General features: G+C 41.6%; 2 protein-coding genes across 10 annotated transcripts in view; both read left to right on the top strand.

The window, feature by feature from the left end:
• Positions 1-16,846, top strand: part of MCOLN3 (mucolipin 3) — a 29,725-nt gene extending 12,879 nt beyond the window's left edge. For 3 of the 5 annotated variants that reach the window (XM_014563906.2, XM_032494699.1, XM_032494703.1), the window contains exons 5-14: positions 956-1,040; positions 1,120-1,216; positions 5,176-5,275; positions 8,504-8,616; positions 8,705-8,854; positions 12,006-12,107; positions 12,216-12,338; positions 13,233-13,439; positions 14,270-14,417; positions 14,923-16,846. In XM_014563906.2, coding sequence (XP_014419392.2) covers positions 956-1,040; positions 1,120-1,216; positions 5,176-5,275; positions 8,504-8,616; positions 8,705-8,854; positions 12,006-12,107; positions 12,216-12,338; positions 13,233-13,439; positions 14,270-14,417; positions 14,923-14,948 — 1,151 coding nt within the window. In that variant the 3' untranslated portion in view covers positions 14,949-16,846. The remainder of the gene's footprint in view (positions 1-955; positions 1,041-1,119; positions 1,217-5,175; positions 5,276-8,503; positions 8,617-8,704; positions 8,855-12,005; positions 12,108-12,215; positions 12,339-13,232; positions 13,440-14,269; positions 14,418-14,922) is intronic. The other 2 variants (XM_032494702.1, XM_032494700.1) reach the window with 2 other exon arrangements.
• A 4,160-nt stretch (positions 16,847-21,006) lies between these two features.
• MCOLN2 (mucolipin 2) overlaps positions 21,007-24,523 on the top strand; it is a 50,226-nt gene continuing 46,709 nt past the window's right edge. The window contains exon 1 of one of the 5 annotated variants that reach the window (XM_032494697.1): positions 21,007-21,534. In XM_032494697.1, coding sequence (XP_032350588.1) covers positions 21,244-21,534 — 291 coding nt within the window. In that variant the 5' untranslated portion in view covers positions 21,007-21,243. Of the gene's footprint in view, positions 21,535-21,767; positions 22,119-24,523 lie in introns of those variants that run through there. The other 4 variants (XM_032494695.1, XM_032494696.1, XM_032494698.1 and 1 more) reach the window with 4 other exon arrangements.

Here is a 24,523-nt window from a genome sequence, read left to right as displayed (position 1 = left end):
TGATTCGGTCTGTGCTACTAGGTCATAGTAAGAACTATATCAAATTATTACGAGTCAGGTACTTCATTATAACTCATGACTCTTAAAAAAAAAGGAAGTTTATTATTATGCCCATTTTTATAGAAGACTAAAGTGTGGCTGAGACAGGTGATCTGCTCAAGGTGAAACTAGTAAGAGGCAGTGCTGAAATCTGACCCAGGCTGTGTTCTTGGCCACTGGATTCCATTGCCCTGGGGCTTGACAAGCCAGTCAGAAAGACAGGTGTTGTCCTTCCAAAACGGTATGCTTCAAAATTCCTGACACTATCAGTATCTTCGGGGGTAGGTTGGGGAGGAATGAGAACCAGAACGTGGAATAACAGAGCTTATTCTTATTAGCAAAGTGCTATTTGCAGTTTGTACGTAAACCATTAGCTTAGGTCACTGAGTTAAAAAGTAAGTACCTTTAACAATAGCCACTGGGACTTTTTCTTTGAGAAGAATAGTAAAAGATTATGGTACTGGCTAGTGAAAACCTTCTGAGATACTTTCTTCCTTTTTTTTTTAAAAAAAGCGTTCATTGAGAAAAAATTGTCAATATATAATTTTTTAAAAAATAGATCCTTTAAACAAACATTTTAATCTTAGACACTGCAGGTGCTTCAAACCTGTGCCTAGGATACAAAAATGGAGAGGGGCTTAAAAAGACAGAAAGGAAGATAGCATTCTATGGAAGCCTAGTGAGAGAGTTCAGGTCTGTCTTTACCCCCATCCACTCCAGAAATGTTGCGGTCACTTACGTATTAAAAACAAACGAGTCACTGTAACCCCGTGGTTGGATGTTTAGCTTTAAAAATCTTCATTCAGGAAAATACCAGAATCTGAATGACCTAGTTTTAAATATATGGTCCTTTCAAGATGCAGTTCCGTGTATTTAGTTTAGACGCTGTGTTATGTTTTATTCTTTTCTGTGGCAGAATGTTTCTTTGTTGAGCCAGATGAACCTCTTCACGTTGGAACACTAGAAGAGAATAAACTCAACTTAACGCTGGACTTTCACAGGTAAGGGAGGCAGGTGGGAGCATAGCTTGTGTTTGTGTGTGTGTGTGTTTTCACTGCACTTAAGTCTCCCGTCTTCCAGACTCCTAACAACGGAGCTGCAGTTTAAACTGAAGGCCATTAATCTGCAGACCATTCGTCATCATGAGCTTCATGACTGTTACGACTTTACCCTGACTGTAAGTGTGGGCTGGGCTGAATTTGGTTCCTGCCTGGAGAAAAACAGTTTTCTCTGGTTGTGTATTTCATCTGCTGGTATTAAGGAGCACAGTGATGCCTCCCCTGTGAGTTCATTACCTCACGAGGATCAGTCAGTTAAGTGATACTGTACTGGCAGGTGCAGGACAGCATTTGGTAACAACTCGCCTGCACAGGATCCAAACTTCTATTACTTCACCGATAGTTTGTATCAAAGGCTGTGTCCATGTTGCTCAGTTGGCTGTTAGAAATAAAATTTTCTGAGACTGAGGTTAAAAATATTCTCAGAATATAGTATAAAGTAATAATTATGCATATAATTTAATAAGAAAAAGCACTAACTATAAAACTATTTTTATTTGGGCTCCAAATTTTGATCCTAATATTAATCAGCAAGTTATAAATTTTCAAAATTACTTGATTTTTTAAAAACTGACCTATTACCCACAGTCTTCTCTCTCCTCTGTCTCTGTCTCTTTCTCTCTGTCTCTCATGGAGAAATTGTACTTTTCAGAAGTTTTATAATCTTTCAGGGCTTAGATCAGCTGACATCTCCTTCCCAGACCTCTTTGTGATTCCTCAATTAGAAACACATTCTGTGCTCTGAACTCCCAGATTTTGTTTTTCTTTTTGTATTTTGTGTGTCTTACCACCTTCTCCTTTGCTTTAGGATTTTCTTGGTGTTTATCATCAACTCTGCTAGATTGAAAGCTCCTTGAAGGCAGGAACCATTTTATTTATCTTTCCATCCTTCAGAGAACATAGTAGGTGACTCAGATATTTGTTGACTGAGTAAATGAAATGCTTGTGAAATGTAGATTCTTTCTCATGACTCACTACAACGGTAAGAGCAACCTGGCCTTTCGCTACCTGCAGATGTTATATTTTTGCCATTATTGTAGAATTACCCTGAGCTCTCCCATGCTTTGTGGGTTTAGCAGCGCATCTCATAGAGCTATGGTATAACTTATATCCTATAAGGTAGTTTGATAATAAAAGCCATTAGTCCAACTTTATTGCGTTAAGTAAAAATGAACTGGGGCGGCATACGCCTGCTATAAAACGCAAGGACTTTGGAGTCACACAAGCCTAGATTTTAATGTCAGCTCACCAGTTAGTAGCAGTTATGTAGCTACGTAACTGTAGGCAAATTAGTTAATTGGTTTGCGCCTCAGTTTTCGCACTTGTAAAACAGAATTAATGCCCACTTACCTGACAAAATTGTTGTCAAGATAGAAGGTAACACATATGAAGGACCTACCAGAGTATCTGGTATATGGTAGATATTTGATTCATTCAACAGCTGTTTATTATGCTCTGTGTGCCCAGTGGATTTATAGTGTAAAAGTGGTGCATTAGCCTTCACTCATAGCCGTTTGATAAGTTCTTGCATCATGTATCTCAAAGCTCTCTGCTAGGTTTATACACAGCTAGGGTCCTGTGTTCACTCTTGTGTAACTCTTTTAGCCTAATGCAATAGCACCCTTTAACCCTGGTAGTATTTTTTGCTTTAAAATTTACTTTGATGTTATTACAACCCTTCCAGCTTTTTTTTTTTAATTAGTATTAGCATGGTATATCTTCCATCCTTTTATTAAACTTATTTGTGTCTTAAAGTGTGTTTCTGGTTAGGCAGCATCCAGTTGAGTCTTGCTTTTTTATCCAACCTAACAATCTCTACCTGTTAATTAAGGTGCTTATATCATTTAAATTGCATGTGATTATTAATATGGTTTCTTTCTTTTTCTGCCTTCTTTTGGGTTAATTGAGTAATTTTTTAGGGTTCCATTCTATCCTATATGTTAGCTTATTAGCTACAACTCTCTGTTGTATTATTTTAGGGTTAATAGTATACATATTTAACTTACCACAGCCTACCTTCACATGACTGTGCACCACTACATGTGCAGCCTAAAAACCTAACAACGACAGATTTCCATTTCTCCCATCTTGGCATTTATGTTTTTGTTGTCATACTGTTTACTTCCAGATATAAACTGGAACAATACACTGTTGTTACTTTCATTTTAAACAGTCAGTTGTCCTTTAAATCAACTTAATAATAAAAGCGTCTTTACATTAGCCCGTGTCGTTACGTTTCCAGAGCGCTCCGCTGCTTTGTGTGGCTCCACATTCCCATCTGGTATCATTTTCCTTCCTTTAACATTTCATACTATGCAGCAAGGCTGGTAATAAATACATCCTTTCAGCGTCCATGTGTCTGAAAAAATATTTCATCTTGACTCTTGAAAGACAGTTTCACTAGGTATAGAATTCTAGGTTGACTGTTTTCTCCCCAGCACTTTAAAGATGTTGCTCTTTTAGTTTGTATTATTTCTGAAGAGAAGCCAGCTGTCATCTCCATCTTTGTTGCTCTGTATGGGATGTACTTCCCCTCCTCTGGCTGCTTTAAAAATTTTCTCTTTATCTCTGACTTTAACAATTTGACTGTGATATGCCTTGATGTAGTTTTCTTCATATTTCTTATTTTGGGGATTTACTGAGTATCTTGGGTCTGTAGGTTTATAGTTTTCATTGTATTTGACATTTACTCAGTATTATTTCCTCAGATATTTTTCTGTTTCTTTCCCCTATGTTTCAGGGATTCCAATACATGTATATTTAGGCACTTGAAGTTGTCCCACAGATCTCTTTTTTGTTTTATTTTTCAGTCTTTCTCTGTATTTCATTCTGGATAGTTTCTATTGCTGTGTCTTCAAATTCACCAATTTTTTTTCTGAATTATGTAATCTGTTGTTAATTATATCCAGTATTTTTTCTTCTTCTTTAAAGAATTCATCTTCTAAGCTTTACTTAGATGTGATTGACATTAAGCCAAACTTTATTCACTCAACAGATATTTAATGAGCACCTACTATTTGTAAGACCCTGAGGCTCTTTGTGTGGAAAAGCATGGTTTCTCCTTGGCAAGGATTTCTGACTCATTCAGATGATACTGAGCATCTTCCTTGTGTGAGGCTGTGGGCTAGGTCCCTCAGGGCTATAGAGATGGGTAGACACTAACAATGTCCTTGGTTGCTTATCATGGGAAGAAACTTGGAGTCTAACTTGAGAAGAAATGGAGTAGCTAGACTTATTCAGCTTATTTGAAATCTTATATCTGATGTGGTATCTGATTATCCCACATGAAGAATCTTCAGTAAAACTCATTTAAATGACAGACTTTAAAATAACTTTTTTTTTCTTTAGGACTTGAGAGAAGAGGCAATAAAAAGATAAAGAGAAAAAACAGACTAATTTTCTTACCTTGCCTTCCTGGTCTCTGCAAGGGGAAAGTGGAGGGAGCTGGAAGGGGAAGACTGGAAGAATATGAAGGGTGTCCTGGCATGGCTTTGTCCCCCTTGGTTCCTGGTGTCCTGAAATGGTTATCGTTGAAGCCAGACATGGCTGTTGATTCCCTGTGACCACACCCTTTGTAATACATACGGTTCTAAAATGCCAAAGAATTCTAGTCCCAGGAGGAAAATCAAAAAAGCTCCATCTGAAATGTTTCAACACAGAGATAATGAGCCTCTGTGTTAGTAAGAATTACAACAGCATTAAAAATCTTAACAGCTGAGGCCCAGCTGGAAGGCGGGGACGGCACACTTGCACCCACTCTTCTCACTTCAAGAGGGCAAATGGAGACGCTTAGAATGGGAAGCTGTCTTGTTTTATAAGTGGTCTAGGGCTTGAATACTGTCCTAGAAACATAGGAGTTTTAAGACTAAACATTCTCCATAGAAGATCTAGTTCAGCCTTCTCAGCTCACGGAGAGATAAAGGGAACTTCCCAAGGCTGAACAGAGTTAGCAATAGATCGAACCTGAGAATCTGGGTCTCCCATAATCTTGGAAGAATGATTTCCTAATAAATGCATAGAGGTATCTTGGCTTTAAAACCTATAGGTATATTATTTACTCTTTTCCTGTTTTTCACAGATAACATTTGACAACAAAGCCCACAGTGGAAGAATTAAAATAAGTTTAGATAATGACATTTCCATCAGAGAATGTAGAGATTGGCATGTATCTGGATCAAGTAAGTGATGAATTTTACTAGTTTTCAAGATAGTTATTAAATAATATTAAATAGTCATTAAATTACTGGTCCCAGGGATATTTGGAACATGAAATGAAAGTACTGGACCATACCCAAGTCCCTACTTCTCTGCAAGTAGACCAGTCATTGTAGTTATCTGGTGTTCCAAGTAATTCCTAAGTTATTATTCATTGAAATGGCTTTTCCTGCTTTCTCCATGTAACCTTCACTGGCCCACTCCTTACCAAAAAAAAGAGTACCATCCCCCCAGCAAAAAAAAAAAAAAAAATCACATAGAGTGAAACCAGTATTTACTGAGTGCTTACTGCATAAGTACTTTCCACCTACATTTCCCTCACTTTAATATTTTAAAGCATTTTTGAGGTAGGCAGCTTCCCTGTTTTCACAGATGAAGAAGCTAAGGCTCAGACATAAGTTCTGGTGTCCACGGTCGCACAGGCAGGGAGAGGTCAGGTAGGATTTGACCCTGAAGCATCCTGCATGTTGTAATTATCTTCTACCTAGGTTAAAAAGAAAAAGTAGACTAAATGAGGAAAGGGTATGTTCCTAGAAATATGGACACAAATTCAGGTATAAACTGAGTACCACTGAGAGTTTGGGAGTGGAATTGGAGGAATCTGTCTGTCTCATTTCCTCGGCCCTGGTAAGCGACGGTGTGTTGTGCGAGGCTTTGTCAGGGGGTCTCAGTTTCAAGGGAGCAGAAGCATCAACCCTGGGGCCTGCTGAGCTGCAGTTTCCCCAGCTCCACGCGAGATAGTCGGCAGGTCTGGGGCGGGGCCTAGGGACGTGAGGGGAGTCCTTATTCAGACTGGAATTGGATAAATGACTGCTTTAGGGTTTCCTACTGATGGATTCAGGAAGTTCAGAGTAGTAATGAGGAGTATGAGTAAATAAAACAAAACTTCATTCTACTATTTTTTCACTAATAGGTGATTTCAAATATATGAGGATCTTGAATCACAAACTTTTATTTCAATCACAAAATTGTTTATTTGAAACACAAGCCTGCTTTGTCACCTGTAAGCATCGGACGACTTCTCCACAAACTTGGGAATAGGGAAAGTGAGAGCACAGGGAAGTGCCGGGCACATAGGCGTTCTCGCAAATGTCTGTTTCTTGGATTTAAAGTTTTTTCTAGAGTAGATTTAGATATTCGTATATCTAAACTAGATGCCTCCTGACAAACGTTAAAGGGCTGCTTCACTGTGGAGCTGCTCTTGAGTTCTCTCCGTCTGTGCAGGGCAATCTAACTTGTCAAGGAAAGACAAGCTCATAGAGAGCACGTGATGGGGAGCCCTCCCTGCCCACCCCTCTTCACCTGGCTGTGCTCATCTGGAGGACGGGCCCTCAGCACCTCTGCATGGGTAGCTCCGTCTCGTCACTCGGGTCTCAGCTAAAGCCTACTGCCCCTTGGTGAGGCCTTCCTCCACTGTGCAGTACACGTGAGCCTGTCTTCTCCCTGCTCCCCACACCAAGCTCCCTCAGCAACAGTGCTCAGATGTTCCCCGGAGAGCTTGGGGAAGTGCAGTTTCTGATCTAGTGGGTCTAGGGTAAGGCAGGAGAGTGTACATTTCTAACAAGGGATGCCAAGAACAGAGTGATGGATGCTGGAGACAGACCAGGGTTTAAATCCTGACTCTGCCACTGACTGGCTGTGGAGCCCTGGCCAAGCTCTGTGGCCTCTCTGCACTTCTGTTTTCTGACCTGCTGAGCAAGGATAATCATACCCACCTTGTAGGGGTTGCTGTGAGGTGCAAATGAGTTAAAACCTATAAGATGCTTGGAATTAAGCTTGCCAAGAAATTCACTCAATGCATGTTAGCTGTTCAGATTTATATTCTTCATATCACTCCTACCTGAAAGTGTTTTGTTCATTTACTTGTTTCCTTTTTTGTTTGTCTCACTGGAGTAGTATAGAAGTTCCACAAGGTCGGGGTCATTGTCTACCTGGCTCACAGCTGTATTCACAGCATGTAGAAACACATCTGGTGCTTAAGAAGTATTTTATACTTAGATAAGGATATTTTAATGAGATAGGAAAGGTCCTGCCTGTATTAAGAACAAAAGACTACAAGCTGATAATTAAAGAGCTTTGATTGATGGTTGTGGTGATTTTTAAAAGAATAACTTTAAACCTTCTTTTACTACTAATGGAAGAATGTGTATCAGAGCTTTTTCTCTTTGTTGTCTTCGTGGAATGAATGCTTGAGTTATTTAAATTATTTGAAAAATGAGTGTGAAGGATCCTATAAAATTTGAAAATGGTTCTGAAGGATGCAAGAAGAGGACCTGAATCAATGAAAAGGCGCACCATGTTTTTGGACAAGCAATTCAACATCATGAATATGTCAGTTCTCCCTAAGTTCATCGGTACATTAACATATTTCCCTCCAAAAATTACCAGTAGGATTTTTATTGGAATTTAACAATTTGATCCTAAAGAATATATGGAAAAGTAAACAAGCCAAGCCTAGCCAGCAGAAATTCTAGGAAAGAATAATGAGACGTATTTGTCTTAGGCATTAAAACACACAAAAATGTCAGAAGGGAACGATATGGTGCTTGAATACAAACAACAATTTGGTACATGATAAAGATGGCATTTCAAATCATTTGCTTTTTTGATTGGAAAAAAGTAAAGAATGCTGATACCCGAAGATCGAGAAGATGTGGAGATGCGTGGAGGTATGTAAACTGGCGTGATGTTTTTGGAGAGCAAGTTCTTAGATCTCTTTTTAAACAGATACATACACCTTAACCCACCAATTCCATCTTTGGATATTCATCCACTTAAACAGTCATTTGCAACAACAAGGTCCTACTGTATAGCACAGGGAACTATATTCAGTACTTTGTAATGGCCTATAACAAAAAAGAATATGAAAAAGAATATATATTATATGTATAAATGAACTACTATGCTGTGCACCAGAAATTAATACAACATTGTAAATCAACTATACTTATAAAAAAAAAAAAAAGAATCACTTGCCCCTGTGCACAAACAGGACCTGGAGAATGGTTTGTAGTAGGGAAAAAAACATTACAACCCAAGTGTCTTTACAAACAAAGTATTGTACGTCTGTACTAAAGTATGCAGTGCAGCAATTAAAATAAATGAGGCTAGAAATGAAAAGGAAAAAAAACGATTATATGTCAGCATATTAATGTCCCCCTGGCTAAGCAGGCAATCCTTTTTCCTTCCAGTTCAGAAGAATACTCACTACATGATGATCTTTGATGCCTTTGTTATTCTCACGTGCTTGGCTTCCTTAATCCTGTGTGTTCGATCTATGGTCAGAGGACTTCAGCTTCAGCAGGTAGGGGTCGCCGTTTTCTAGGAATGCAATGGACTTTATTTTTTGATTGACAGAGAAATTCACTGTGCCTCCCCTCTTTTCCCTAAAGGAATTTGTCAGTTTTTTCCTCCTCCATTATAAGAAGGAAGTTTCTGTTTCTGATCGGATGGAATTCGTCAATGGGTGGTATATTATGATTATTATTAGTGACGTATTGACAATTATTGGATCAATTCTGAAAATGGAAATCCAAGCTAAGGTAAATTTTTTTCCTATTTATGCTATTGTTAGTATCAGATTTGCATTAAAAGTCATTTATTTTTACAAAATGTAAGAATTTGTTGAGTAAATGATTTCTTTCAAACACTGTATTGAGTAAATCTGAAATAACAGCAATTAATAAAATCTAGTCAGGAAATCCCTTAGGCTGATCAAAGTATGATCTGCAGTCATCTGCATTAGAATCATTTGAGTACCTGGCAAAAGTACCCTGTGTTGGATTTACCAAATTTGAACTCTGGAGGTGGAGCCTGTGAATTCTTACACACACACCAAAAGTCATACACACCAAGGTAACTAAGGTAAAATGTAGTTCTGTTGTTCTTATGAGAAATGGCAGAATCTTCAGCCAAAAGAGTAGGACTGGACGTGGGGGAAAAGGCCGGGCTACTATTGTGTGAGTCCTTGCAGCTGTTTGCTTTGTCCATTCACACTGAGAATATTCCCATTTTCTTACTTTCCCCACTGATGTACTAGAAGGTTTTCTATTTTAAGTTAGGACTAACCCAGCCTGGATATCGACCTTCCCCCTAGCAAAAAGCAAATTAAAAAAACTAGTACTGTTCAAGCTAATCTTGTTCAAATTCATATTTTTCTAGCCTTGACTACAACTGAGTGTGATCCATGTGGGGGACCTGCTATGGTTCAGATTCCTGGGCAGAGACCCCAAATGCAACGGCTCAGTTAAGACAGGAGCGTATTTCTCCCTCATGTAATAGTTCGGGTGGGTTTTCCAGGCTGGCAAGACAACTGCTCAGCTCCACGCAGTCATTCAGGGACCCAGGATTCTCCCATTGTTTCTCTGCTGAGCATTAAGGACTCACCCAGACTGCATGATTGATGCCAGGTTGCCTTACAAACAGGTTGCAGCGCACGGAAGGGACAACGTGGTATGGTGGTAGGTCTCTCACAGTCTTACAGCCTTGGCTCAGGAATGGCAGCCTTCATTTCTGTTCATTTTTACTGGAGAGAATTTAGTTGCATCTAACTGCAAGGGAGTTGGGGGAGACAGCCCAAGTATGCACCTCAGAAAGCAAGAATGGGTTTAAAGCGAGGACACGGAGCAGCTGCCACTATTTACAGCTGTAGTTTATATCATTGGAGTAGACGTTTAACTTTAGAGAACAAAAAAAAAAAAAAGAGAAGGAAGGGGAGATTTGCAGCAAATCTTTATTTTCACCAACCTCAACTATCATTAACCTCAATGAGCCCTTAATGGTGTTCAACAATCTTTCTACATTATTCTAAATCATTCACTCCCCCTGTCTTATAGCCAATAATTTCATGGTTTTTTCTCTTGTTGAAACCTCTGATTCTCCTGCCCCATCCTCACTCGCAGCTGATAACCTCACTTCCTATTTCACAGAACAATAGAAAAAAACAGAAATTCCACAAACTCCCACTTCATTTATCTGCCTACCAGCACCTGTGCCCATACACTCTGCTTTTCCTCTGTTCCTGTGGATGTACTGTGTAGTGACTCTCCGAGGCCAGCTCCTCCGTGTGCCTGTCAGACGCCGTCCCCGCTCGCTTGCTCCAGGGCAGAGCTCCATCTAGTCTTCCTTTTGTCTTGCAGCATCAGTTTCTCATTCTCTGCCATGTCATTTCCATCAGCATGTGTTTTTTCTCCTTTCTAAAAAGACAAAATCTCACCCTGTTCTCCTTTCAGCTACTTTCCCATTTCTCTGCTCCCCTTTATATAGCAAAAGACCTCAAAAGAGTCTTTAATCTTGTTTCTGACCCTGCTCATCCTATTCTCTCTTGTATCTCTTCCCATCAGGCTGCCCTGCCACTCCACGGAAGGTGTGTTTTCCAGTGACCTCTCATGTTGCTAAGTCCAGTAGTTATCTATCCTCATTTTGACCTACCTGTAGCTTTTACCACTGCAAGCACTCCCTCTTTGTTGATGAACTTTTTCACTGGGCTGTCACTTACCTGGTTTTTCTCCTAAATCACTGGCTGGTCTTCTGGCTTCCCTTTGCTGGTTCCGTCTCATCTCACCAGCCTGTTAAAGTGGCAGTGCTTCAAGGCGTGTTACTTGGACACCACCTATTTTCTGCCACTGTCTTTTGATCTCATCCTGTCCCATTGTCTTAAATAGTATTTATTGTTCAATAATTTTCAAATCTATATCCTCAGTTTGGAATTATTCCCTGAACTCCAGTCCCGACCATCCAGCTGTCTATTTCACATCTTCACCTGGATGTCTGTTTGGCCTCTCAAATTTAACATACCTGAAACAGAGGTCCTGAAATTTCCACTTCTACAGTCCAAAGCCGCTTCTCCACGGCCTTTCTAACTTCAGTTAATGGCAACTCTTTTCAGTTGCTCAAGACAAAAGCCATGGATTTATCCTTGACTCCTCTCTTTGACTTATCCCCTCTCCTCCAGTATCTAATCCAAAATGAAATCCTATTTGTCTGCTGCAGGAATCACCTCATCCCCTCCACCATTACTAGCCTGGCCCCAGCCACCTTCAGCTCTCATCTGCATTATTGCAATAGCCATCTCCCTCTTCTAACAATCTGCTCCCAGCCGCAGAGCCAACATTGGATCCTATCACTCCTGTGCAGAGTTCTCAAATCTCCCCAATCTATTCAGAGTAAAACGCAAAATTGTTAAATTATACCCGTGAGGCCCTAAACTCCCTGCCCCCTCACTCTGTGGCTCCACACTCCCCGCCTCCTCCTTGCTCACCCCAGCCAGATGCACTGTGTTGCCAGGCACCCTCCTCCTTTGAGGCGCCGCACTTGCTGGTCCCTGTGCCTGGAAAGCTCTTCCCCTAGACTTTTGCTTGGCTTGCTCCCTCCCTCTCTTCATGTGTTTGCTCAAATGCCACCTTTTCAGTGAGACTGTCCCTGGTCACTCTATTTAAAATGCAACCCACAGCCATTCCTTATCCCCACCCCTGAATTTTATCCTCAGCCCTCACCATCAGCTAATGTACCCGGGGTTTTGTTAATTTATTTCTCTCATCTCTCTCCCCGTAGTAGAATATAAGCTTCATGAGGGCACAGAACTTTGTTCACTGCTTTGTCCTGGAACAACGCTTGACTCATTGCTTCCCAATAAATAATTTTTGCCGGAATGAATTTCTACTCTATAATGATTGTTTTCTCCACTCCGTTTAGAGTCTAACAAGTTATGATGTCTGTAGCATACTCCTTGGGACCTCTACCATGCTGGTGTGGCTCGGAGTCATCCGATACCTCGGTTTCTTTCAGAAGTACAATGTAAGGAGTTCCATGGATCTCCAAGCTGTTGCTCTTTCTCTTTCAAAGTGATTGCTCTGCTTTGTCTGAAGGACAAGGGGATTCTAATGACTTCTTTTGCTTTCCCAGCTGCTTATCCTGACCCTGCAGGCAGCGCTGCCCAGCGTCATCAGGTTCTGCTGCTGTGCGGCTATGATTTATTTAGGCTATTGCTTCTGTGGCTGGATTGTGCTGGGGCCTTACCATGAAAAGGTACAGCAGCTTTGTTCCTGTTGCTATTAAGCACTGAGCATAGTGCCAGTGGCTTGTTGTTCTTTCAAAATAAGCTTCTTTTACTTGGTGACACAGCCTTAAGTTGTCGAAGGTAGTATATCTTTTGCCATGTTTATAAACTGCTAAAGTAGGACCAGCTTGAGAGAATAAGTGATTTCACTTTGGTGAAATATGTCAGATAATTAAGTCATTCTTACCATCAGCAAAGTTAAGTTTGTCCATTTGATTCATCAGTGTATATCAGAGTGGGCTATTTTAGGTAAGTTCTCGAAATGTGACTTTATTTTTTTTTAAGTAGTCAGGAGAAACTCATAGAAATATTTGAAGATTTTGTTTATCAGAGTTATAGTCTTGGCTATATTGCCATCATCTTGAATAGAATGAACTTTAAAACAAGAACCATGAGCATGCATGGTCAGGACCTGGGTTTCTCTGCAGAAGCATTTCAAGAATCTCTTTCTAGGAAGGTAAAGGGGAGGAGCTCATCCTAAGGCTTGATTCAGAAAAACACTGAGGCTGTAGACCACCTCGTCTGTCTTCAGCTCAGGCTGCTTCTTTTAAGAGGAGCACCAAGAAGGAACTGCTTATTCCAAGAAAAACTGTAGGCTTATACATGTTACGTGTTTCACAGAAGAAATGCTTTTTAGAAGTGATTCCGTTTTCCTGGGTCTCTCCAATGTGCACATGTTATTAAACTTGTGTGTGATTTTTCTCCTATTTAAAAAAAAAAATGCTTGTAGTTACCCTGGTTGCTTCTTTGAAAAAGTAACTTGGGATCTCTGGTCCCATTATTTTTAATATGGTGTCATGATCAAAGTCTCCAATGGGAAGGAACATTGTAGTAAAATGAACTTTTCTCTTTTGTTTTTCCAGTTCCGTTCTCTGAACATGGTCTCTGAGTGCCTTTTCTCTCTGATAAATGGAGATGATATGTTTGCCACATTTGCAAAAATGCAGCGAAAAAGTTACTTGGTCTGGTTGTTCAGCAGAATTTACCTCTACTCATTCATCAGCCTCTTTATCTACATGATTTTAAGCCTCTTCATCGCACTGATCACTGATACATACGAAACGATTAAGGTAGGTTCGTCAAGAACCAGGAGAGGCAGCATTTTTCTAGGACTTTTTGAGTGGCAATAAAATACAGTGCCTGCAGGGGAGAGGCATTGATGGAGTGGTCATTTCTTCAGGGTAGGGAAGAAGGCCTTCAATTTTAGACACTGACAAACAGAAAGGAAGGGAAAGTAGAATTTCCAGAATGTTGGAAGTTTTGTCTCTAATTGTGCTTTTTCAAACAAGCTGTCTAACCTTTTATTAGAATTATAAGGATCAGCCGGTATTGGGTGAGTGAAGCAGGTGGCATTTCAGACAGTCAAAATTCTGTGGGAAACTTTTCAAAATCCAATTTTCGTAAAGACAAATCGACCTCTTCATTTGGAGTGTGCTGTAACGACCCCCATTTGCGAGGCCCTGCATGGGCCACCCCAGAGGCCTGGTCTCCAAAGCAGCATTGGGACTGATAGGTCAAGCATGGGCCGTGTGTGCATCACACAGTCAGGAACATGATTTGAAAAGCTGTTGCCTTTCATATTGTCACTCACACTGGATATTTTAAAAATCAGTCTGAGCCTTTTGAAATATGGAAAGGCAGAATATATGTCCAGATGTGTTTAAATTTCCTAACAACCTACTGTCAAGCATCGACATGTCCACTTGGGGAATTTTCGTTCTGAGCATGAGAAGGGTGGTGGAACACGATGCCATGTGAATGGATAAGGAGGAAGGCCATGAGCAGCTGATGGATTATGAATTGATAATTACAAATACCTTGCTCATGAAGCCAGGGCTATGACATCGTTCTTACCAAGTCAGACTTCAGGAACTGACTGTTCTCAATTCTTGCTTGGCAGACTTGCTTAGAGTCACCAAGGAGAGTAGGAAAGAATGTAGCTGTTCCTGTCCAGATCCCCTCCCGTGGTGCTGTAAAAATGCGCTACCTTCAGCTCTGCGTGCAGGGAACTCTGTATTGTTCCAGGGTGACATCCAAGGCCTTAAAGAGTAAGCTGAGCTGACAACTCTTGACTCTAGCCTAAGACTTGTAGTTTAGATGTTAATCTTCCTCCATGCGCTCAGAGCCCTCGTCAGATGGGTGAGCCCTTTCTGAGCCTTTCTGGTCAGGGCGCATTCTAGAGATCTTAGACCCCCGAACTGATATAAACATGAGGCCCTGAAATAAACCTGTCTGTCAGGAAGACAGACTCCAAAAGGGTGTGCAGACTGGCTCCCACTTGGGAGGGGTCTCAGGTTCAGATTCAACATGCCCATTTTGGGTGGAATCAGACCCTCAAAAGAGAGCTCAGGAGGCACCTCAGGATCCTGCACCCACTTTACCTCAGCCAAACCCACAAGTGCGTGGAGAGGCTCCCTCTCCACGAAAACCCTTGGAAGCGACTAAACTATCCCTTTAGAATGATCCCCTCTGTTGCCAGATGATCCACTTTGAATTTGAAATAAAGCCATTTTCAAGGGACTTATTAACGAAAACTTTTTTTCTTCTGTATAGCATTACCAACAAGACGGCTTCCCTGAGACTGAACTTCGTATGTTTATATCAGAGTGCAAAGATCTACCCGATTCTGGAAAGTTCAGATTAGAAGATGACCCTCCAGGATCTATATTCTGCTGTTGTAAAAAGTAGCTGTCAGGTTAATCTATGCCCTGGAGGGAACTCTAATGTGTAGCCAAGTGGTGAGGCAAAATGGGTGTTTTAAGATCAGATGTAGTAAGTTCGAAGACTATTATTTGAGCAAATTGATGGCTATAATTCATCAAGAACTATGTTTATATTTTTAAAGAAATATTTAATGTTTTTGCAACTTTATGTTAGGGTTATTTATAAAAAAGAAAAGAAAAGAAAAGAAAAGAAAAGAAAAGAAAAGAAAAGAAAAGAAAAAAAGAAAGAAAGAAAGAAAGAAAGAAAAGAAAAGAAAAGAAAGAGCAAGCCCTAACTTTGGTGAGGGAAACTATTGGATTCTTGTCCTTCACTGTTCATTTTTCCATCACTTTGGAATGTATTCTCTCCTTGCCTCCCTTCACTTGAGCTCTCACACGCTTGCCTCCAGTTATTCTGACTGTGCTGCCTCTGTCGTCAGTGGAAAACAGTACCTGGTCTGACTTCAGGCAACTCATAACCCTGGTCTAGACCATTCTTAGGGGGCCACCGTGAGAGAGAGGATGGTTGCTGTAATCATTGCGTTTAAGAAAAAAATCTCTTGAAGGGAAGAATAAGAAAGAAATAACCATTACCAGCTAACAGTCCCATGTTTGGTTCTGAAGGACAACTATTATCTGATACTGCTGTTCTGGAGAAGATCAGAATGAGCATTCGTGTGCAAGTTTTCTCTTTTCCTTTAGTGTTGGAGGACAAAGCTGAAAGAGCGTCCTGTACATCCCTGAGAATTAAAGTGCATGTGTCAGGCAGACTCAGTCCCATGGGGATGGTTTTATTAGTATTTGCACAGCCTACGCCTCCCAGGCACGGTCAGTCTCACAGAAAAAGAGCAGCGTTTCAGCGTTCCGAACTGCAGTTCTGTAACTCACAATAAAAATATTTTAGAAAACAATTATGCTCAAAACTTAAAAGTAAGTGGGAAATGTATGCCTTAAAAAGACACAAAAGCAAAGTCTCCACTCCTTGCAGACCTCTGATTGGAAGTTTCAGGGATTTTCACAACATGAATCTTTTTTATGCGCTATTTATTCAAGAAGAAATTAACTCAATGGTATGCAATAAGGTTTTCTCAAAGCAAACTCTTGCTTTGTTCATTTTTAATTTTACTTTAAGAGCTAAATGAAAATAGCCTTGAGACATTGAAATCTTATTGTTTAACATAATCACCTTCATAATAATGACTCTGGGTGTTGAAATGTGAGGTTTTGCAATTAACATACGCTATTTTTGTAGTACCTGTGGCTTTTTAAAAATGGAAAATCTGAATCTCTCGGTGCATATTTTTTTTCTTTTCGCTTAGCGCTAACATTTGTATCATAATCACTTTAGAATTTGCTAGAATGCACTGTGAATTTTGAAATCATGTTTATTATCTGATAAATACTTTACCCCTGGTGAGGTTTTTGGATTAGCAATATTTCAGTGGAAGCGTGAGACCACTGACCCAGTGTCAGGCCTGGGGTTTTGCTTTGCCCTAACGGCATTCTGTTCCTGCTGTGGAATTACAGCCAGTGACAAGAGTCTGTGCACCTTGATGGAAAGTCTGGACTTTGAGTGATGATGTGTCAACGTAGGGTCATCTGTTGGGACAGGTGTACCACTCAGGTGTGCAATGTGATAGTAGGGAAGGCTGTGCCTGTGTGGGGGCAGGGAGTATCACTCTCAATACTTTCTCTTCAATTTTGTTGTGATCTGAAGCTGCTCTAAAAAAAAAAACACCTATCTTTGAAAAATTAAAGTACTATTTCATGTAAAACCCAGTCACTCCCTTTTGTTCACACGTTGTCTACACCTGCGGTCACATTACAAGGGCAGAGGTGAGTAGTTGCAACAGAGATGGCAGTATGTTTCTCAAAGCCTCAAATACTTATTTTCTGGCTCTTTACAGAAAAGGCTTGCCAATCCCTGATTCATAGAATAGCTTGCTGAAAATGGACTTTGTTACATAGAAAAATTGAGCTGCCTCCCTATCTCTTATCAAATGCCAATTTGAAGTACAAATGGGCTTTGATATGAAGGGTAAAACTAAAGTATTATAGGAAAATGCAGAGGATATTTGTGACCGAACGGTAGAGAAAGACTGCTTAAAATTGCAAAAGCACAAGCCTTAAGGCCAATGACTTGGCACCTTCACATCTCTCTCCTGATTCTCCGCACTTTCTGATTGTGGCAGGAATCCCTGATAAATTTCAAGGCCTAATTTTTAGTAACGAGGCCCATAATCCTGGCTGGAAAGCTTCTGGTTCCTCACTACTAGGTAGGATGTGAGCTTTAGTTTTTTTCAAAGATGTTTTTCATCAAGTTAACGCTGTTCCTCTCTAGTCCTAGTTTGCTGACAGTTTTTTTTTAAATCATGAATGGGTATTGGATTTTGTCAAATGCTTTATTTGCATCTCTTGATGTGATGGTGATTTTTTCCCTTGGGCCCATTGGTATGATGGACTACATTAGCTGAGTTTCAAATGCTGAACTACTTTGCATACCTGGAGTAAATCCCGTGTGGTGTGGTGTGTGTTTATTTTCACACATTGTTGGATTCAATTTGCTAAGACTTTTGTTGAGGATTTTGCATCAGTGTTCATGCTCTTGTGGTCTGTAGTTTTCTTTAGTTAATGTCTTTAGACTACTTACAAAAGTCCCTTTTAACATTGTAAGTCATTTTATATGAAGGCAACCTGCTAGAGAAATTCAAGGGAAAGTTCTGTAAATTTAAACTTCTACGTTTTAGTACATTATGGAGCAAAAGATTCTTACGTTACTTGGCTATTGTCATTACAGACTTGAGTCAGGCTACATAACTTTTTGTGCTATGATATACAGAACAGAACACAGACATTTGAAAGAAACAAAGCATAGCACAAAACAATGACTATTCCTGCCCAGTGAGAAATAAGCCAGGATCTTTACCACAAACAAGTGACTTCTTCAAAGTGAAAAACAATGCCTATTGTGAACTTACCAATTTAGAATGGTTAGATTTGGTGCCTAAAAACTATAATTTTTATGTCTTAGTGTGTGTGAGAGTCACAGCTTTCAGCCATCTGACTCCAACTATCCTCCATTCTCACTCTCCTACCCTCTTTCCCATCCCCGACTCCCTCGAGCACTCAGGTTAAACATTTCCTAGAACCTAGAACCCCGCCACTTCAACAGTGAGCGGTGGACCAGCAGCATGGGCAGCATCTTCTGGCTGGAACTGCAAACCCTGCAGTCCTATTCTAGACCTTCTGAATCAGTCTGCTTCAGTAAGATCCCCTGGGGTTTCATTTGCACATTAAAATTTGAGATACTTGAAGATGTCTTTAATAGCTACTTCTCCCTCTACAGTGTTTTATAAGAATTCGCTTACTGTTTATTTCTTAAATGATACTTTTATGCCCATCAATAATATATGAATCACCGGTTACAGCTATTTGTCTGCAGGTATCTCTTCTCCACTTTGTGAAACTGTTTATAGATTATTATAGATATGAAACTGTTTATAGAAACTTCTGCAAATGGTGGCAGTTGTCAGTCATGTCTTAGCAGTGTGGTGAGAATAAAGGTTTTGGAGGGTGAAAGATCTGAATAGTAATCTTGGACCTACTATATATTCTGTGGGTGACCTCAGAGAAGTAACTTAAACCTCTGTGAACACATTTCCTCATTTTAATAGGGAGATGACAGTACACAGAATGCTAAGCATTCAGTGAGATTACATGTAAATCAACCTTGGAACCCAATAGGGCTCAGGTTTACTTCTGACCCCTTTTGAAGCAGAATCCTTATTCATGGTAGATGTTTTTAACAAATGCAAAATTAACAATGGATCATCTTTTTTGTTTTTAAATTGAGTACAGTTGATTTACAATGCTGTTAGTTTCAGGTATACAGCAAAGCGATTCAGTTATAAATATATATGTATATCCTTTTTCAGATTCTTTCCCACTATATTTTATTATAAGATATTGAATATAATTCCCTGAGTGCACCCTATACCGTAGGACTTTGTTGTTAATCTGTTTTATATTTGGTAATTTGTATCTGCTAATCCCTACTCCTTATTTATCCTCCCCCAGCCTTTCTGCTTTGGTAACCATAAATTTGTTTTCTACGCCTGTGAGTCTGTTTCTGTTTTGTGAATAAGTTCATTTGTGTTTTTTTTTTTTTAGAGTCCACATATAAGTGATATCATATGATATTTGTCTTTCTCTGTCTGGCTTACTTCACTTAGTATGATAATCCATCGGTCTATCTATGTTGCTGTAAATGACATTATTTCATTCTTTTTTTTTTTTTGAGTAGTATTCCATTGTGTGTGTGTGTGTATATATATATATGTATGTATATATATGTGTGTGTGTGTGTGTGTGTGTGTGTGTGTGTATACACACACCACATCTTCTTTATACAATGGATCTTTTTTTAACTACCCACCGGAAAATTATTCAGTAGAATTACCTTGGCTTAGAAAATACATAATGAGAAGTTTGCTGATACAAAAAAAAAAAAAAATGTTATCCCAGTTTACAGTCCCCTTCTAAAGGGATTGCAGCCCCTAGTGAGTTCTAGCATTTTGAAGCTAAGGGCTGCCCCTTCAGGGTGGCTTTTCTTTGGGTTAAAAAGGCTTAAAAATTCTTTAGCATAAAAATTGTATATATAGATACTATATATATAATACATATGATGTATACGTATATATTCCACATATATAAATACGGTATTTCTTACTTACAACATACTTCCTCCAACACTCTCCAGTCAAGCCACAGTCTGCCTCTTTCACCAGAGTCCACATCCTCCCCACGAAAACAGCGCCATAACATTTCCTCTCCTTTTCTTCTAAAAAAGAACCACACCACTGTTGCACCCACCTGCAGGCACTGTGACCACACAGACAGGATCTTTCAAGCCTGTCTGTACCCAGTGGGCACCTCTGATGAAGGGGGCTCTAAAAATCAGGCACTTTCCCCTATTAGCCTACTGGAAGCAACTTTCGAAAAGAGGCATAAAGAAAAAAAAATGTCACCTGCCATTTCAGTTCTGTGAGCATCAAGCCATTAGCCACTTCAGTCACCCACGTAGAGTGCACTCTGAGAGGAATTCTGGATGGAGAAAAAGAGGAAGCATTCTGGGCTTTGAATATAGCTAGATATTAAGATCACATCTAAGGAAAAATTTCAATGACCCCAGATTCTTCTCATTCATAGAAAAGCACTAAAATTAACTTGAGATGTCTGCTCTTTGTGATTAGCAGTAATCTTCGGGTGTTCCAGGACATCTCTTTTTCCCCCAGCAGAAAATTCATACATATCCGGGCTTCTCCCTTACTTTCTTGGCAGCAGTTCCTCAGAGCTATCTGATAGGCTGTTCACTGGGCTATAGTCCTCAGCAAGCTCCTGGAATAAAACTTCACTCACAACTTTTAAGTGGTGTGTTTTTCTTTCACTGGACAGAGGTCAATTATGTATACTTTTATATATGTTATATACTATTCAACTGCTTCTACCTGGAGATGCATATTAAAATAATTACCTGGCAGAATATTATTTGCCCTCATTAAGCCCAGAGACCTTTTAAATACTTGCTGATTCAAATTCAAAGTCCCTGGAACCCGGGACTTTGCTGCTATCAGTAGGAATAGGGTTCCCTGGAAGAGAGGCTATTGGTCTGTCCGAACTCCCAAGCCAACATCACCCTTAGCTGAACGTGGCATTTAGGTAAGCGACAGCGACCCTCACCTCTGAGATTCCTGTCCCGTTTCCCACAGGCGTCTTGCTTTGGCGCTCCTGGCGGGAAGAGCAGTTTGGGCTCCCGCAGTCCACAGCTCGGACCCTGAAGGTCTGCTCCGTCCCTCTGTGCCAACTCTGGCTTCCCAATGCGACCGAAAGGCCATTGGTTTTTCTTTCCCGTCTGCTTCTGTAGCACTTCTAACGTCTCCGAAATACGCCCTTTGTCACAGAGTTTTGTGAACCTGCACTTCAGAATAAAAACACGTCAAATGAATGAAAGAACTTGTTCAGATGAACCTGTCGATTTAACGTTAAGTCCTGAAGGGAAAGGGCCATGTCTTTCCTGTCTCAGTGTCCCCAGTACTCAGCCCTCGGCTTGGCATTCAGTGAATGTGTTGTGAATGCATCAGAATACAAATGACTTAAAAAAATAAACGAAGGAATGGATGTAGAAAACCAAAGAATGCAGAAACCTAGGAAGGGAAGAAGATCAGGAGCCCCCGAGGGCAGGAGTGCGCAGCCCGGCCGCCCGGCCGCCCGGGGGCGGTGTGGAGGGCTCGCCGGCCGCCCCAGCGTTCCACCGCCCGGGCCCCTTCAGAGGGCGCTTCTCCCCGCCACGCGGGAGGCCTCGTTCCCCGGCTGCTCTGGGGAGCACCATGGCTCGCGGCGTGGAGGTGCTGGACCTGCCGGTGTGGAGCAGAGCCTCAGGTCGGTCCCAGAGGCCCCGCTGCAGGTCAGTCAGTTCCCCAGGGGAAATCGCCGTGGGGCCTCCGTCCACCCCACGGTCGCTCCTCGGGGCACCCACGGCCGCCCCCTCCCGGGATGCCTTCCTCCTTGGGTCTCTGCGCGCGCGCACCTCTGCTCCATTTCCCGTGGCCCTCCGCCCGCCTCCCGGGGCTCGGAGAGGCTGACCCGAGGAAAAGGTGCCCCTGGGCACCAAGTTGAATAGCTCTCCGTCCTCTGCCCAGCTCGCCCAGCCCAGGCTGGAGGCGACGGGCGGAGGTGGGGACTCGGGGCGGGACGGAAACACCTGGCCGTGCGCCCCTTCGCCGCCTGCGCGCACCGACCAGAGCCCGGCAGCCCCGCCGCCGACGCCGCCCGAGCGGTGCCCGCCGCACCAGCGACCCGCCGCGCCCGCTCTGGGGCCAGGGTCTGCGCGCACCAGGCGACTGGTAGGAAGGGTACGAGAGGAGGGGCGCCCGCCTACGAGGGATCCAACTGCGGGGGAGGCGTTCCCCGCAAGGCCGAAATGCGTGTGCATTGACGGTTTTCTCCTGCACCGAATCCGGAGCGCCGTGGAAAGTTTTGAAGGCGCAGGTATGGCCTGGCCACATTATCCTTTTCCCCAGGTCGGGAGGCCAGAAGAAGGATCAAGTGTCTTTAGGTTAACTGTCAGGTGAGGCGCCTGAACTGCATCTTTCTGGATACTGGACTCTGGAGAAATCCTCATCAAGTGAATGGCTTTCCTGTTCTCGGCTAGAGCTTTCTTGCTCCCTTGCTCATAGTAACTGCTAGCAGTTAGTTAAATCAGGCTGGGCTTCGCCTTCCGGAACAAACAGGCCTTTTCCTCAGGTGGGAGGGTTATAGTGTGGTTAACCCCAATTCCTCTGCCTTTATGAAAAGGCGTACAGTTCAGCCCGATGGTGCTGCCAGGGGGCCCCACCTTCGTGGTCTAAGCTCCAACCACCCAGCCGTGCAGCTGAGCCCTGAGCCGGGGGGGGGGGGGGGTGAGTACAAACAGGCCTTGGCTCCCCGTTTTCTGCTCGCAAAACACATACAGTAGTGGCCGTTAAACGTTCCTAAAATAGTGTGAAGACTTTCTCGCCTTTCCTGCGCGAAGCTCCCCATATTATAAACGGACTTAATTCTAGCAAGAGAAGCCAGAATTCAAGGGGAGGATTTACTCGATCTCTGGTCGCTGTCCAGATAAGTATTTAACTAATTCCAAGGAACTGTGGCATATATTTTTAAGACTTTTGAAAGACCAGTTTTGAAGTAGAAGACGAAACTTTGGTGCAACTTTTTTTTTTGACAGCTGGATACCTGTGAATGTCACTCCAAAATGCCAGGGTATCATGTAATCGATAAGCCATCTCTCTTAATGCTAAGTGTTTATTTTTAACAAAGCAGAGGGGTAGAAGTTACGCACTGCTTCCATCTACCATAGTCCTAAAATCACTGACCTAAAAGGTATGGAGCAATTTGACTCTAGGTTTATTTACTATCTTCTGCTTGGACAGATAAACAGGCTTATGGTGGGTATGGCGTATAATTTTTTTTAAAATCTTGACTTCAGTGTTTTTCTTAGCACATTTCCTTCAGGACTTAAATGGTTTTATCATATGCAGTGAGTATCTTCAGAAGCTCCCATTCTTAGAGTACAGGACACACACTTGGGTGTGCACATAACTGGGTTTTGAAGGGAATCAGATTTGGATTGTCTGGTTGTACAGTACCAGTGGGGAACAGAGGATTGTGTTTCATCTCAAACTGAGAGTGGAAGAAGGAGTTTAGTAAGAAAGAGATAGGAGAGGGTGCAAATTCTGATCTCTTGTGTTGAGGGTATTAACCATATGGTTCTCCTAGAGGTAGGATGTGGACTTCACACTTCAGAAACAACTCACCACCTCTGTGATGTACCAACCAAACAGCACAAGTCTGGGGGAATCTGGTAGCCTTTTCCTATTGAGTCAGCCTTCTCAAAATGTTAGCTCATCTTCCTCTTCCTACCTCAAGACAAGTTAAACTCCCATTACTGTGAACTCGCCCTTCTCCTTTAGCAAATCTTCCATAAAGCAGGTTCTGTGACTTGGATGCTTTAAAAACAGGCACATTTCCCACACTTCTGATTATTTCCATGCAAAAGACATTATAATAGTGCCTGTTGTATTTAATCTCCTGCACTTGAAAACGGGTAAATTCTTATGAAGTGTTTGAGGAGGCCATGTTCTTTTCTCCAAGGAGGAGCATATCAAAAGTGGCGTTTTGGACAATAAAATAATGCATCTAAAATATCTAATGAGGCAAGTAGGAAGAGTAGGGAGCCAGGTTTTGTACAGCGGGGCAGAGAATACAGAACTGAAAGTCAGGGGCGATCATACACACAAGCTAATCTCTTTGGCCAAGTCTTTACCAGTGAAGTGAAACCTGGCATAAGACAATTCTTAAAAGAATGATTCATTATAACTGTAATTTTAGTGGAAAAGCAGGTGGCTTCCTGAGGCTACAATTTTTAAAGTGGCCAAAATCATGGCCAAAGAAAACCCGTGTGGCTGTGAAAATTAAATGTGGAATCTTCTCTGAGGTTGGCCTGTTCTCTCTAGCTGAGGCCTGGAGTCCAAGCTCCACGTGTCACTTCTCAAGAATGAAATCACCCTTCAGTGAGCTCTTCCATCATGTGCTCTGGGCTTCACGGGAAAAGTCATTTTATTTCCAGACTTGATTTTCTTTGTCAAACTGCAGGACGCTCTTAGTATCAGATGCATAAAGCCATGTTATGGTTTGTTTACATACTTGTTCGCTTTGGCAACCATCTGAGGTTTTTCCTTCCCACTTACTTTTCTCAGCCTGCCTGTAGCTGAGTTTTTTACTCTGTTTTGAGCTAGGCCCCACCTCCTTTTTCTAGGGGTGACAAGAGAGCTTTGGGGGTATGTTGCCAGTAGGTCCTTCTTGCCCCCCAGTGGAGGACTGCTTCCTTCTTTGAAGTTGTATTTTGGTATCTC

The sequence above is a fragment of the Camelus ferus genome, chromosome 13 (assembly GCF_009834535.1).
Source record: "Camelus ferus isolate YT-003-E chromosome 13, BCGSAC_Cfer_1.0, whole genome shotgun sequence".
In the NCBI taxonomy this organism is placed as follows: Eukaryota; Metazoa; Chordata; class Mammalia; order Artiodactyla; family Camelidae; genus Camelus; species Camelus ferus.
Note: the sequence above shows the minus strand (reverse complement) of the source record. Positions and strands in the feature narration are given on the sequence as shown.